Source organism: Erinaceus europaeus, chromosome 11 (genome assembly GCF_950295315.1).
Source record: "Erinaceus europaeus chromosome 11, mEriEur2.1, whole genome shotgun sequence".
Taxonomy (NCBI): Eukaryota; Metazoa; Chordata; class Mammalia; order Eulipotyphla; family Erinaceidae; genus Erinaceus; species Erinaceus europaeus.
Window position 1 is genome coordinate 49,279,012 of NC_080172.1, and position 17,131 is coordinate 49,296,142.

Here is a 17,131-nt window from a genome sequence, read left to right on the forward strand (position 1 = left end):
TGATCCTCAACCACCCTAGAGTCTTTTACTTTGGTGCAATACACCAACACTTCACTGTGTTTTAATAGGAGTTAGGAGATAGCTCATTAGATAAGTGTGGGTCTTACCATGTATGAGATCCTAGATTTGAGCCCTAGCACCACATGAGAATACCAAGGCACTGGGGGTAACCAGAACAAAATACAATACAAACACTATCTGATTAACCCAGACTTAAGGGACTTCCTATTCTTTTAGACTCATTAGAAGTCTCTCTTCCTCTCTTTCCCTTCATTTCTGTCTGTCATAAAGGGAGGGAAATAGCTGCAGGGAATGGTTGAATTATTATGCACACACAGAATCCCAGCAGTAACACACACACACACACACACACACCTATATATATAGATATAGATATATTTATAGATATATATATTCTTTCATTTATGAAGTTACAAACTTTTCATTTTCTTACAATAAACCTACCCTGCATTTTGACAAAGTAATGATACAAAGTTTTCCCCTAACATAGGAAAAGACTTCTTAGACATCTTTAAATTATTATTTATTTATTGCTTCCAGGGTAATCACTGGGGCTTGGTGCCAGCACTACGAATCCACTGCTCTAGGAAGCCCTTTCTTTCTTTCTTTCTTTCTTTCTTTCTTTCTTTCTTTCTTTCTTTCTTTCTTTCTGTGTGTTATCCTTGTTGTTACTGTTGATACTGCTATTGTTTTTGTTGGACAGAGAGAAACTGAGAGAGATGGGGGAAGACTGAGGGGGAGAGAAAAATAAAATACCCACAGATGTGCTTCACCACTTGTAAAGCAACCCTCCTGCAGGTGGGGAGCCAGGGGCTCAAACCCGGATCCTTATACTGGTCCACTGCGCTTTGTGCAATGTGAGCGTGCCCTGAAATTATTATTATTTTAAAGATTTTATTTATAAATAATAAAGATAGGAGGAGAGACCACAGCAGAGCATCACTCTGGTACATGTGCTACCAGGTTTTAAACTGGCAATCTCAAGCTTGAGAGTCCAATGCTTTATCCACTGCACAATCTCCTGGACTACTTTAATGTGTTTTAATAAGAACTAGGAGATAGTTCATTATACAGAATGTGAATCTTACCATGTAAGCGGTCGTAGATTTTAGCCCCAGCACCACATGGGAACACCAAGACATTGGGGGAAGCTCCACAGATGGTAGAGTGGTACTGTGGTATCTCTCCCTCTCTCTCTCTTTCTAAAAAATAAACAAACAAAAAAGTAAAAAGAATGGTACTCTGCATGCCCAGGTACATTACAAACAAACAAAAACATGTAATAGCTCCAAGAATTTGCAACCTTGAGAATAAAGCAAATTATAGACTATACAGAATCCTTTACTATAAAAAGTTTACATCACACACACACAAACACACATCTGGCATCACAAAGGAGTTCCACACGTACTGGGACTGGGCCCTCCCTCTTAGCCTCAAGAACGAAATCCTGTTGTATAAAACCACAGTTGTTTTTCCCTCACCCTCATTTTTTTCCTTTGAAAAAAAAAAAAAAGAATCACTTCTATGGTCCAGAACCTGGCACAGTGACAAAGCCGAAGACCTGAAACCATTAAGTACTAACTTCGATTTCTGAATCACTCATACCAGAGTGATGCTCTAGTTCTCTCCCCCTACTGACAAAGATTTATTATGAGGTAAGGGGAGAGAACCAGTACATCATTTTGGTGGATGTGATGCCAAGGATTGAACTTGGACCTCAGGTATGAGTTACTGTACCACCTCTCAGCCCACAGTCTGGTTCTCTCTTTCTCTCTCCTCCTCATTCTGATAATATATAAACCCGTTGGGGGCTGGGAAGTGGCACACCAGGTTAAGTGCAAATAGCATTAAGTGTAAGGTCCCACATAAAGATCCCAGTTCAAGTCTCAGTGGGAGACACTTCATAAGCAGTGGAGCAGGTTTGAAGGTGTCTATCTCTCCCCCTCTGTATCTTCCCCGCCCCTCTCAATTTCTCTCTGTCCTACCGAATTAAAAAAAACACCCTTTAAAACTTCACTTTCATGTCTGTACATAATGAAGCGGACAGAAATTGTTCTTATAGCTTATTTCTAAGGTCTACTACATAGGGTTATAGCCTATTCACCTTATTTTATATATTCCTGTTTTCCGTTTGTTTAAACTTGGGAATAAAATGTTTAACTACTCCAACAAGAAAGTTACTGGCTTTGTTTTCTAACTTATTTATGTCTTAAGTTTTTCAAACACTCCTTTCTCTTTCCATAAAATTATTTTTGTTCTATTAGATCAGAGCTGTGTATTGCTCTGGTGTCTCTCTCTCACACTAAAATATTATTTCAGATTAGTAAGTATATAGCTCTTATTGAAATCCAAGAATTCTTGTGTTTTCTGGAAGTTCTGAAGAGTCCAAATAAGGTGTTTCAGTTGCCTGCTTTTATTAAGAAGTTGAGTATATTGCACCAAAGTAAAGGACTCTGGGTTGGGGGGGGGGGGGGCTCAGGTCTTGGAATACGATGGCAGTGGAGGACCTAGTGGGGGTTGTGTTGTTATGTGGAAAACTGGGAAATGTTATGCATGTACAAACTATTGTGTTTTACTGTAAACCATTAATCTCCCAGTAATTTTTTTTAAAAACCCATAAATTTAACACAGATTTCTCCATCAAATCCTCAACGAGTTAGTCAGAGAAAAAGTACAACTCAGAACTATGTACCAAATAATTTTGAAGTCAGACAGAAAAAAATACTCCTCTTTCATCACATATTTAACCTTTTCTCCCTCTAAGAAGTTATGGGGTAGGTAGCATAATGGTTATATAAACAGACTCATGTCTGTGGCTCTGAAAATCGCAGGTTCAATCTCTACACCACCATCATAAACCAGAGATGAATAGTGCTTTGGTAAAAAAGAGAAGGAAAAAAAAACACAAAACTCTGGGGTTTGTTATCACATAAAACCTTTAGCTTAGGTAGAGGTAGATCGCATAATTATATGCAAAGAGACTCTCATGACTGAGGATCTGAAGTCCCAGGTTCAATCCCTCACACCATCAAAAACAGAGCTGAGCATTGCTATGGTAAAAAAATAAATAAATAGGGGGCCAGGTGGTGGCGCACCTGGTTGAGCACACATGTTACAGTGCACAAGGACCCAGGTTCAAGCCCCCAGTCCCCACCTGCAGAAAGAAAGCTTTACAAGTGGTGAAGCAGGCTGCAGGTGTCTCTGTCTCTCCCTCTCTCTATCTCCACCTCCCCTCTCAATTTCTGGCTGTCTCTACCCAATAAAAATAAAGACAATAAAAATAATAAATAAAACCTTTAGCAATAATGTCTCTGCTAAAGTCTTCATCCATTTGTATGCACCTGTACCTTAGAACTAACTAGCATATATGGTGCAGACTGTATATGAGCATCTTTAGAGTGATTTATAGTCACTAAAATGAAACAAGAGTGGATAGGCCGTGGTACACTTGGTTGAGTACACATTTACAATGCTCATGGAACCAGGTTCAAGCCTCTGGTCCCCACCTAAAGGGGGAAAGCTTCATGAATGGTGTTGCAGGTGTCTCTCTTTTCTTTTCATATATATATGGATTTTTTTTTTTTTTTTGCCTCCAGGGTTATTGCTGGGGCTCGGTGCCTGCACCAGGAATCCACTGCTCCTGGAGGCCATTTTTTCCCTTTTGTTGCCCTTGTTGTTTATCATTGTTGTTGTTGTTACTATTATTATTGTTATTGCTGCCATTGTTGTTGGAGAAGAGAGAGAGAAATAGAGAAAGGAGGGGAAGACAGAGGGGGGAGAGAAAGACAGACACCTGCAGACCTGCTTCACTGCTTGTGAATCAGCCCCCCTGCAGGTGGGGAGCCTGGGGCTCGAATGCCGGTCCTTGTGCTTTGTGCTGTGTTATTAATTGGTATCTCTCTTTGTATCTTCACATACCTCTTCATTTCTGTCTCTAATCAATAAATAAATGACAACAAAAAAGAAACAAAATGAAACAAAATATTTGGACAACATAAAAAGCATGAAAATCAGTGAATCAATATGATATTTAGGCTTATCTCTTCTTCTACAGACATTATTCCAGCTACCAATTTGATCAATTAGTAAAATCAGCAACAAAGTGAGAAAAGCCATACTTCATAATGTACAGCATCAATAATACTAAATGCAATGCAGACTCAAACAGATATGCTCAACATTCCATATTTTAAAAGAAAGCCAGGAGTCGGGCGGTAACGCAGTGTGTTAAGTGCACGTGGCGCAAAACGCAAGGACCAGCATAAGGATCCCGGTTCGAGCCCCCGACTCCCCACCTGCAGGGGAGTCGCTTCACAGGCGGTCTGCAGGGTCTTTCTCTTCCTCTCTCTGTCTTCCCCTCCTCTCTCCATTTCTGTCTGTCCTATGGAACAATGACAACATCAATAACAACAATAATAATTACAACAATAAAACAAGGGCAACAAAAGGGAATAAATAAATATTAAAAAAAAAAGAAAGCCAAGTGCTTAATCAGTCAAATGCAACATCTCTGATTACAGAAGTATCTACCACTATATAATGAAAGAATTGAGGATGAACCAAATAAAAGTAATTATGATAGTTTTAATCTTCCTAGTATAATTAGAGTATAAGCTGTACAATGCAACAGAAAGATATGCCCCTTACCCGCTGCCCCCACTGTCCAGTTTATGAAAGCACATGCTTCATAATAGACATTATATTGGGAAAAGAGTGAAACCTTGTTTTGTCTCTTTGGCTGAGAACAGATCTTGGCTGCCCTCTTAGCTATCTGTTTTGTGTATGTTAAGAGAGAAGACTTTGCTGAAATGTGATGATCCAGAAGAATTTGCATAATAGCTGCTGCCATGGAAAAACTGGGCTCCCAGCCAACTGTTCTCTACTACAACTAATTCTAGCTCAAGTAGCTTTTAAAGTAAACAATCAACATGAGGTAAGACAATAGAGCTCCATTCAAAGGAGGACCTGGAGCTCTACATCATGGAGTTTCCCTGCTTGAATAATCTTTGCCAACAAGAACACAGGAGTGGAGAGGTAATGTGGACTTGAATTCTGGACCTTTTAAGTTAGTATAAGAAAAACAACACTCACAGATTCACTCAACTCACAACATACAGTAAGACGAGAGAATGTGATCATCTTTTAGCAAGTACCTAATTCTCTGATTAGAGCTAAGGTGTCTAAACACCAAAAAAGTTTATAAAAAATAAAAAGATATTGGGATAAGCATAATACTCTGTAGCAGTAACAAAAATGACTTCATTAAGGGGCTGGGTGATGGCACCTGGCTGAGCACAAGTTACAATGCGCAAAGACCCAGGTTTGAGTCCCCTGTCCCCGCCTGCAGGGAGTGAAGTAATGCAGTATGTATCTCACTGTCTCTCTCCCTCTTTACTACCCCCTTCCCTCTCAATTTCTGGCTGTCTCTATCCAATAAATAAATAAAGATAATAGAAAAATATCTTTAAAAATTGACTTCATTAGATGCCATCTTTCCGTATGAGTCACTAGGTATTTGACATCTAAAAATGTTTTCTTAAAATATCTAACTGGCAGTTGGGTGGTAACACAGCAGATTGAGCACAGGTGGCACAAAGCACAAGGACTGGTATAAGGATCCCAGTTTGAGCCCCTCAGCTCCCCACCTGCAGGGGAGTCGCTTCACAAGCAGTGAAGCAGGTCTGCAGGTGTCTATCTGTCCCCCTCTGTCTTCCCCTCCTCTCTCTATTTCTCACTGTCCTATCCAACAATGACAACATCAATAACAACAACAACAATAACTACAACAATAAAACAAGGGCAACAAAAGGGAATAAATATTAAAAAAATATTTTAAAAACTATATAACTATGTAGAGTTGGATATAATTTAGAGCTTTGTTTACCACTCTTGTGTTATGACACAAACCTTAAAAAAGTATGTTTCTGTCTAACTTGTCGTAAGATTAATAGATAAATCACAAGTAGTAGCATTAACACGTATAATACTCATTTTAAAAAATTATTTCATTTGTCAGGGCTCACTAATGGAATACCTGGTTAAGCACACTTAGTAGGAAAAGCAAGAACCCACTCAAGGATCTTGGGTTAAGCCCCCAACTCCCCACCTGCAATGGGGATGCTTCATGAGCAGTGAAGCAGGTCTGCAGGTATCTCTCTTCTTCTCTATCTCTCCCTCCCCTCAATTTCTCTCTGTCATATCTAATAAAAACTGGGGGGAAAATGGCCACCAGGAGCAGTAGATTTGTGTGTTGGCACAGACCCCCAGCAACAACTGAAGGCAAAATACGCGCGCGTGTGTGTGTGTGTGTGTGTGTGTGTGTGTGTGTTTCTTTTGTGATGTTGGGAACTTGTAAATGTGGGATGCTACTGCTCCTGGGATTATTTTTTTCCTTTATTTGAGAGGAGAGGGCAACATATTAAAATCCACAAAATTTCTCACAGTGCTTGGGTCTGGGGTTTGTACAAGGTAAAGCAAGGAGTCTTACTATGTAACCTAATCGCCAGCTTCAAAACTACTGATGATTTTGAAAAAGTGACAAGATATAGTTTCAAGTATACCTAGAAGATTTTACAATACACTTTAGTTCAACTATATAAATACTATATAAATTAGTTCAACTATGTAAGTATATGCATAAAACACCACCTAAGATCTAGAAAGCAAAATCTCTTACTTACTAAGCTGCATTTTAGGGGTTGTAATTTTAGATGGTGGCACTTGGTTTATGCTCACCCTACATTTCACAATCTTACTGAACCATCTTTAAAGTATGTTCTATTTTTGATGACATTGACATACATGAAGAACCTACTAGTAAAATACATATAAATTATTACATTAAATGTGGTGTCTGCTAAAAACAGAGGGATACATGCAACAGAAGCACAGAAGTTAGAGTAAGTAGATTTGCTTAAGAGGGTCTAGGTCTCATTTCACAGAACTGGGTGACATATGAGCTAAGCTTTCTACTCCATTACCTGCTTACTTTCTCATTTTCATACTGAAAGTTTATATTATTATTATTATTTTGTCTAGGAATTTTGTAAACTTAAATTAATATCCATAAGGGCCAGGCAGTGGCTAGGGACCCAGGCTCAAGTCAAGTCTCCACCTGCAAGGGAAACACAAGCAGAGAAGCAGGTCTACAACTGTCTCTTTCTCCCTCTCTTTTTCTCTCTCCTATCCTGTCCTATCAAACAAAACAAAAATAAATTCAAAACAAAACAAAAAACAAGTTTAAGTAAAGTTTTCAAATTTTTTAAGAGTACAAAAGGACAATGACACAATTTGAAACTCTACAGAAATAATAAAATATACTTAGCTATTAAGAATAACGAACCCAGAAGTCAGGTGGTAGCGCAGTGGGTAAAGCACAGGTGGTGCAAAGTGCACCGACTGGCGGGAGGATCCCGGTTCAAGCCTCCAGCTCCCCACCTGCAGGGAGTTGCTTCACAGGTGGTGAAGCAGGTCTGCAGGTGTCTGTCCTTCTCTCTCCCTCTCTGTCTTCCCCTCCTCTCTCCATTTCTCTCTGTCCTATCCAACAACGACATCAGTAACTACAACAATAAGGCAACAAAAGGAAATAAATAAGTAAATATTTAAAAAAATAATAATAAGGAACCCACCTTCTCCGACCCATCTTGTATGGAGCTAGAAGGAAATTACGTTAAGAGAGATAAATCAGAAAGACAAAGATAAGTATGGGATTGATCCCACTCATAAACAGAAGTTAAGAAAGAAAGAAGAACAGAAAGGGAAATGCAATGCAGAATTTGACTGAGTTTGGAGTACTGTACCAAAGTAAAAAAAAAACTGGGGGAAAGGGGAGGGTAGATTTTCAGCTTCACTACAGGAGGGTAGAGGGAGGGACAGACACAGACCTTTGGTGGTGGGAATGGTGTTAATATACACTCCTATTAGTTTACAGTCTTATATATCACTAATCAATATGAGAGGGGAAAAATAGATTGAATGTCTCAAACTTTTTGATGCACAGACCCCAGTTCTGAGTATATATTCTTTTAATCTAAACACTTAAGATTTCAAATTGGTGGGAGTCGGGCTGTAGCGCAGCGGGTTAAGCGCAGGTGGCACAAAGCGCAAGGACCGGCATAAGGATCCCGGTTCGAACCCCGGCTCCCCACCTGCAGGGGAGTCGCTTCACAGGTGGTGAAGCAAGTCTGCAGGTGTCTATCTTTCTCTCCTCCTCTCTGTCTTCCCCTCCTCTCTCCATTTCTCTCTGTCCTATCCAACAACGACAACAACAATAACTACAACAATAAAAAAAACAACAAAAGCAACAAAAGGTAATAAATAAATAAAATAAATATTAAAAAAAAAAGATTTCAAATTGGTAACCTGATTGAATTTTAACAGTGGGCTTAAATTGTTAATACATTTCTAATAATGACCTTTTCTTTGAAATATTAAATCACTTATAATCTTAGACCAGAGAGACCAGAAGCAATTGGCTGTGTCACTACATTTAGGTACAACTATATTTAAATAGCATTAAATGATATAAATCATGGTAAGGTCTTGTATGACACAGAAAATCCTAACAATGGGATTTTTCAAAGTCAACCAAATTTCCAGATAACTTGGTTTTAGCAATAACTATCTATTACCTTCTTAAACCCTAAGACAGCAGGAACCCTCTCCATTCTCTATAAAACCCAAATTGATGGGCTTTATTTAACAATATTTATATACTTTTCCCATATTTGGGAGCTACTCTCTTCCCTGATCAAGCTTTCTAGTCCTATTTCCAAGTATGACACCATCTCCTCAGACAATACCTTTGGTCCACCTGCATGCTAGCTGTTGGGCTCAGGCAAAAATCAGTAAAGTCATGGGACCCTTGGAATATACCTAAAACAGAACTACTAGCTTTTTCCAAAATGGAGACCCCCTCCCCAAATCTCATCTGCTGATTCTTGCCTTTAGGTTCCTGATTATTAAACTATTTGTTCTTTATATCTTAATGCTTTTTTCAGACACCAAGTTGCAGATGCTACCATGATGCCAACCTGACTTTCCCGGGCAAACGACCTCACCAATGTACTCTGGAACCACACCTCTCCAGATCCCTGCCCCATTAGGGAAAGAGAGAGGCAGGCTGGAAGTATGGATTGACCTGCCAACGCCTATGTTCAGCAAGGAAGCAATTACACAAGCCAGACTTTACACCTTCTGCAGCCCATAATGATCCTGGCTCCATGCTCCCAGAGGGATAAAGAATAGGAAAGCTTCAAATGGAGGGGATGGGATATAGAACTCTAGTAGTGGGAATTGTACCCCTCTTATCCTATGGCCTTGTTGATATTTTTATTTTATAAATAAATTAAAAAAAAATAAATAAAATTTAAAAACTTGTTTATACTGGATTATATCATCATTTGGGCTATGTAATTCAGTGAACAATATTTCTGGGGAAAAAAGTATGGTTTTGAATAACTGTACAAAATGGAAGGTGGTCCAGCAAATATTAAGGTAAATCAATATGGAAAGTTTATTCATATAGTTTTGAATTCCACATTATAACTCTTTTTAAAAATATTTACTTATGTTCCCTATTGTTATCCTTGTTTCTTTATCATTGTTGTGGTTATTATTGTTATTGATGTCATTGTTGTTGGATAGGACAGAGAAAAATGGAGAGAGGAGGTAAAGAGAAAGACAGACACCTGCAGACCTGCTTCACCACTTCTGAAGTGACTCCCCTGCAGGTGGGGAGTTGAGGACTCGAACCCTGATCCTTATGCCGGTGGTTGCTCTTTGCGCCACCTGCGCTTAACCCGCTGTGCTGCCTGACTCCCTGGCTTGTTTTTTTAAGTTACTTTCTCTGTCATTTTCATTTTCATACATATGTAGATATAAAGGTCATTAACAATGTGGGACTTGCTGCTGGGTAGTGGCAGACCTGATTAAGTGCACATGTTACACTGCATAAGGTTCTAGTTCCTGGTCCCCACCTGCAAGGGAGAAGCTTCATGAGCAGTGAATCAGTGCTGCAGGTGTCTCTCCTTCTGTATCCCTCTTCCCTCTCAATTTATCTCTATCCGATCAATAAAGTTTTTAAAATCTTTAGGAAAAAAAATCAATGAGGAATTTGGAAAAAAAAATTAAAGGCTTCAATGCATTTGGCTTGTAATTTTTAATATCTGCCTGCAGTGTTGGAGCCTTCAGCAGTTTTCTGAAGCTCCACATCATAAAGGACTAGACAACTGCAGGATAACTACACTCAGCAATCTCACCAAATTCCGAGTAGGATTCAAAAAAGGGATCCATCTTGTTTCATTGTTTTTACTGTGAAATTTACTATTGTATTCTGCAACTGTTAGGAACAACCTTCTGCTTTCACATATATTCTTAGATGTTAGTAATTCAATGTAGCTTGAACAAAAAAAAGTTAAAATATTCTAGTATATATATCTACCATCTGTGCCTTTTTCATCAAAATGCTGTCAATATACCTTCTAAACTTTACTTCCTAATATAGTACCAGAAGTTTTATTGCAAACTTGCATAGCTAATTTTGAAATGACCTCCCAAAATGAAGATAAAACAGTTTGTCAGGATATGGCTGTTGAAAAATGAAGAGTAGGGGCTAGGTGGTGGCGCACCTGGTTGAGTACATGCATTGAAGTGCCCAAGGACCTGGGTTCAAGTGCCTGATACCCACCAACAGGGGGAAAGCTTTGCAAGTGGTGAAGCAGTGTTACAGGTGTCTCTCTCCTCCCCCTTCTCTCTTGATTTCTGGCTGTTTATATCAAGCAAAATAAAGATAATTAAAAAATTTAAAAAAGATAAATGAAGAGTAGAATAGGCCAAATAGACCAAATCTAACAGTTTAGAATCTATTTTGCTTAAAGATTTAATTCCAGATCTTACTTTACCAATACAACAATTTTGTGGCTATATGGATATAATTTATAATTTATATATATATCCTCCACGGTTATTGCTGGGGCTCAGTGCCTGCACCACGAATCCACTGCTCCTGGAGGCTATTTTTTCCCTTTCGTTGCCCTTGTTGTTTATCGTTGTTGTTGTTTATCGTTATTGCTGTCATCGTTGTTGGATAGGACAGAGAGAAATGGAGAAAGGAGAGGAAGACAGAGGGGAAAAGACACCTGCAGACCTGCTTCACTGCTTGTGAAGCTCCCCTGCAGATGGGGAGCAGAGGACTCTTACAGGGATCCTTACACCAGTCCTTGAGCTTTGCACCATGTGAGCTTAACCCATTATGCTATCGCCTGGTGCCCTTGTCTGTATTCTCTCAATATACATAATAATAAAGCCTTAGGAACAGCACAAATCTAGTTTGATAAAGATCCATGTAAGAAGGAGCTTTTGAGGAACAACAAAACAGACCCCTCTGTGGGCCTCCATAGGACCTTGCACTCAATTTGAATCAACAACGGTAGAGAATATTCCATCCTCCAAAGGGAGGCTGGACAATACACTCTATGCTACACCTGAGAAAGATGAGTCCTGATATTGGGGCAGCTTGGAACATTTCTGCTGATGACCACAGAATGTGAGCTCAGATCTACAGGGATGCAGAGGTCACATAGGCTCCTAAGCTGAATATGGGCCCCAGATCAGATCAAATCAATGGGGTTTACAGTCAACAATATTTATACCCTTTTCCCATATTAGGGAGCTACTCTCTTCCCTGATCCAGCTTTCTGGTCCTTTTACCAGCCATGACATCATCTCCCCAGACAATAACTTGGATCCACCTGCATATCAGATTTCAGGCTCAGGGGGGAAAAAAAAACAACTAGTATAGCCACAGGCCCTTTGGAATGTAACTAAAATATGCCTACTAGCTATCTATAAAACGGAGACACACACCCCCCAACTCTTCATCTGCACTACTCCAGCGTTTAAGTTCATGATTAGTCAACAACTTGTTTGGCTTTATATGTTAAATCTCTTTTCAGCCACCAGGTTCCAAATGCTAGTATGATGCCGACCAGACTTCTCTGGACAGATAACCCCATCAATGTGTCCTGGAGCCCCAGAACCCACCCCACTAGGGAGAGAGAGAGGCAGACTAGGAATATGGATCGACCTGTTAGTGCCCATGTCCAATGGAGAAGCAACTACAGAAGTCAGACCTTCCACCTTCTGCATCTGACAATGACCGTGGGTCCATACTCCCAGAAGGTTAAAGAATAGAAAAGCCATCAAGGGAGGGGAGGGATACAGAGTTCTGGTGGTTGGAATTGTGTGGAGTTGTACTCCTCTTATCCTATGGTTTTGTCAGTGTTTCCTTTTTAAAATTAAATAAATAAAAAACTTAAAAAAAAAAAAAAAGGAGCTTTTGGAAACATCAGCTAAAATGTCAGCGACAACCCCATCCCTTGTAGATTTCCCTATTTTAGCTTATTTATTTATGAAAAAGGGAAGGGGAGAGACTCACTCATCATCCTAGTATACACACTGCTGGGCACAGAAATTGGGGCTTCATGTTTGAGACCCCAACACTATATCCATTGCACCATATCTTGGAACAATTTCTTACTTTTTTTTTTTGTAGTTGCTGTTGCTATTGATGTCATTGTTGGATAGGACAGAGAGAAATGGAGAGAGGAGGGGAAGACAGAGAAGGGGAAAGACAGACACCTACAGACCTGCTTCATTGCAGGGGGGGGAGCCAGGGGTTCAAACCAGGATGTGCTTTGCGCCACCTGCGCTTAACCCGCAGCACTACCGACCGACTCCCTCCCTCCCTTCATTCCTTTCTTTCTTTCTGTCTTTCTTCCTTGGAACAGTCTAATTCATAACATAAAACACTTATTGGTGCAAAATGATGCTGACAACAAAAAGGCAAGGGTTATTAATTATATCCTGAATTGATATTCTACTGCTTTCCCACATTTAACTGAAAAGGGGGATAACAGACATAGAACAAAAGATCCTTTTCTTCTTGGTAGAGAATTCTTTTTTTTTTCTTTGTTTAATTTCTTTATTGGGGAATTAATGTTTTACATTCGACAGTAATTACAATAGTTTGTACATGCATAACATTTCTCAGTTTTCCATATAACAATACAACCCCCACTAGGTCCTCTGAAGGACCTGTATTCTCCCCACCCACCCACTCCAGAGTCTTTTACTTTGGTGCAATATACCAGTTCCAGTTCAGATTCTACTTGTGTTTTCTCTTCTGATCTTGTTTTTCAAAGTAGAGAATTCTTAATTGCCAGATTTTAAAGTAGCTGGTTTTTAAAAAAAAATTATGACTGTGGGTTGGTGAAAGACCTCACTTGGACAATGTGCTTCTCTGCCAAGTATAGAAGCCAGGCTTAAGCCCAGCCCCCACCATACAGGAGGAAGCATTGGTGGTGTGGTCTCTTTCATTCTCTTTCTGCCTTCTATCCAAAAGCAAACCACCAAAATATGATTGCACAGGATTAAACAGAACGTCACCAATCTAAGGTCAAGCTGAACCCTCAAGAAACCTCAATTTCTCTCTTTAAAAATTAAGCCTGTAACACAATAGACCCCTTTGTGAGCCCACATAGGACTTTGCCCTCAATTTGAATCAACAATGGTAGAGAATGTCCCATCCTCCAAAGGGAGGCTGGACAACATACTCTATCTACCACCTGAGGAAGATGGGTCTTGAAATTGGGGCAGGTTGGAACGTTCCTACTCATGACCACAGAATGTGAACTCAGATCTACAGGGATGCAGAGTCACATAGGCTCCTAAGCTGAATATGGGCTCCAGATCAGATCAAATCGATGGGGTTTATTTACAGTCAACAATATTTATACCCCTTTCCCATATTAGGGAGCTACTCTCTTCCCTGATCCAGCTTTCTGGTCCTTTTTCCAGCCATGACGTCATCTCCCCAGACACACCAACTTGGGTCCCCTCGCATATCAGATGTCAGGCTCAAAAAAAAAAAAAAACTAGTATAGTCATGGGCCATTTGGAATATAACTAAGATAGGCCTACTTGCTATCTTCAAAATGGAGACCCCAAATCTTCATCTGCAATATTCCAGCCTTTAGGTTCATGATTAGTCAACAATTTGTTTGGCTTTATATGTTAACTCTTCTTTCAGCCACCAGGTTCCAGATGCTACATGATGCCAACTGGACTTCCTGGGCAAATGACTCCACCAATGTGTCCTGGAGCCCCACTTCCCCAGAGGCCTGCCCCACTAGGGAAAGAGAGAGACAGGCCCATGTTCATCAGTGAAGTAATTACAGAAGACAGACCTTCCACCTTCTGCACCCCATAATGACCCTGGGTCCATACTCCCAGAGGGTTAAAGAATAGGAAGTTAACTGGATAGGGAATGGGATACGGAGTTCTGGTGGTGGGAACTGTGTGGAGTTGTACCACTCTTATCCTGTGGTTTTGTCAGTGTTTCCTTTTTTATAAATAAATTTTATTTTAAAAAGTGAAGCCTGTGCAGTTTATCCTGAAATCTGATCTCTAGTGTTACCTGCTATTGTAGTTTTTTAATATTTATTTATTTATTTATTTAACCAGACCATTGCTCAGCTCTGGCTTATGGTGGAGTAGGAGATTAAGCCTGAAGACCATAGTGCCTCAGGAATGAGGGGCTTATTTGCATAACCATTATGCTATGCACCCACCAGCCCGATCTAATAATTCAATAGACTTAGAAGAATAGACTTAGAGAAGCTCTATCTATGTTCCAATAGTATACCTGCTTGATTCTCATGCTTCATGAATACCAGAAGAGTTCACTATTAACAGATTTGTGAAATAAAAGTCAGCTCAGAGTGATAAAAGCTCCAGCAATGGAAAAAACATAACTTAAAAAAACTATAATTATTTATAAACTCTATCCTCTTAATAATCCTTGTAGTCCTTTTCTATTTCTTTTTTAATTTTTTAAAAATATTCGTATTTATTATTGGATAGAGAAAGATAGAATATTGAGAGGGGAGGCGGAGATAAAGAGGAAGAGAGATACAGGCACTGGCAGGCCTGCTTCACCCCTCCTGAATTTTTCTTTCTGCAGGGATGACGGGTTTGAACCTGGGTCCTTGGCAGACTGTAATGTGAGGGCTTAACCAGGTGAAACATCACCTGGCCTCTTTTTTATTTTATTTTATTTTTTTAATATTTATTTATTTATTTATTTTCCCTTTGTTTTTGCCCTTGTTTTATTGTTGTAGTCATTGTTGTTGTTGTTGATGCCTTCGTTGTTGGATAGGACAGAGAGAAATGGAGAGAGGAGGGGGAGACAGGGAGAGAGAAAGATAAGACACCCGCAGACCTGCTTCACCGCTTGTGAAGTGACTCCCCTGCAGGTGGGGAGCCGGGGGCTTGAACCGAGATCCTTATGCCGGTCCTTGTGCTTTGCGCCACCTGTGCTTAACCGCTGCGCTACCGCCTGACTCCCTATTTTATTTATTTTTTACCAAAGCAAGGCTCAGCTCTGGCATATGGTGGTGCAGGAGATTAAACCTGGGACCCTGGAGCATCAGGCATGAGAATCATTCTGCATAACCATTACGCTATCTACCCTCCATCTTTCTGCATTTTTAAAAATATTTATTTTATTTATTTATTCCCTTTTGTTGCCCTTGTTTTATTGCTATAGTTATTGTTACTGATTTCATTGTTGTTGGATAGGATAGAGAGAAATGAAGAGAGGAAGGGAAGACAGAGAGGGGGAGAGAAAGACAGACATGTGCAGACCTGCTTCACCGCCTGTGACGCGACTCCCCTACAAGTGGGAAGCCAGGACTCAAACTGGGATTCTTACACCAGTCCTTAAACTTTGCGCCACCTGCGCTTAACCCACTGTACTACCACCCAACTCCCTCTTTCTGCATTTCTATTCAATCAAGTTTCAGTTTTTAATCACTTGCTACAGGAAACAGGCTATTTTCATTTGTCACAAAAGCAGATTGGAGAGTCTGGCAGTAGCACAGCAGGTTAAGTGCACATGGTGCGAAGCGCAAGGATTGGCATAAGGCTCCTGGTTAGAGCCCCCGGCTCCCCACTTGCAGGGGGGTCACTTTACAGGCTGTGAAGCAGGTCTGCAGGTGTCCATCTTTCTCTCCCCCTCCCTGTCTTCCCCTCCTCTCTCCATTTCTCTCTGTCCTATTTAACAACGATGACATCAATAACAATAAAAAACAAGGGTAACAAAAAGGAAAAATAAATAAATATAAAAAATTTAAATCATTTATAGCTAGCACTGTTGCACAGTTCCAAAAAATGAATTTGTGTTTGAATGTTAGAAAGGAATGTACTAAATTCTCCATCAAGTTGTGATATGTGGTGGATTAAGTTGTGGTATGTGATAAATACAAGTAAATATTATGACTTTTACCTCTTTCATTTTCTAAAAATACTCCTATAAAAAAATGAATATGGGAGTCGGGCGGAGTCACATGGTGCGAAGGGCAACGATGGTAAGGATCCCAGTTTTCCACCTGCAGGGGAGTCACTTCACAGGTAGTGAAGCAGGTGTGCAGGTGTCTTTCTCTCCCCGTCTTCCTCTCCTCTCTCCATTTCTCTCTATCCTATCTAATAATGACATCAATAACAACAACAATAATAACTACAACAAGGGCAACGAAAGGGAAAATAAATTTCAAAAAAATAATGATAACTATATGGGCTGGGTGGTGGCGCATCGGGTTGAGTAACCAAGGAAAGGACCCATGTTTGATCCCAAGTCCCCACCTGCAGGGGAAAGCTTCTTGAGTGGTGAAGCAGGGCTGCAAGTGCCTCTCTGTCTCACTCCCTATCTTCCCCTGTCTTCTTGATTTCTGGCTGATTCTACCCAATAAATAAGATAACTTAAAAAAATAAATAAGGGATTCAACTTCCGGAGGCGGGGCTACAAGCAGCAGATCGCTTTCTCTCCTCTCCTCTCCCATTCCCTCCCCTCCCCTCCCCTCCCCTCCCCTACCGGATCAACTAGGAATACCAAAGGAGACCACATGGAACCGAAACAAGACAGGACTAGAATGACCACAGGAACCCAGTAAATCACCCGTGAGTACAAAAATGTGTGGCTGGTGACAGACAGGAGAGAGGAGACTAAGGAGATATTAAGTGACTGCTAACAGTTCAGCAGTTTATCAGT

The 17,131-nt window shown here is 40.2% G+C and overlaps 1 protein-coding gene across 8 annotated transcripts in view; it reads right to left on the reverse strand.

Moving 5' to 3' along the window:
* ASH1L (ASH1 like histone lysine methyltransferase) overlaps positions 1-17,131 on the reverse strand; it is a 165,228-nt gene that overhangs the window by 111,668 nt on the left and 36,429 nt on the right. For 4 of the 8 annotated variants that reach the window (XM_060201588.1, XM_060201587.1, XM_060201586.1 and 1 more), the window contains exon 3: positions 1,110-1,223. The exons of the other annotated variants lie outside the window; for them this stretch is intronic. In XM_060201588.1, the coding sequence (XP_060057571.1) occupies positions 1,110-1,223 (114 nt within the window). The remainder of the gene's footprint in view (positions 1-1,109; positions 1,224-17,131) is intronic. 8 annotated transcript variants of the gene reach the window in all.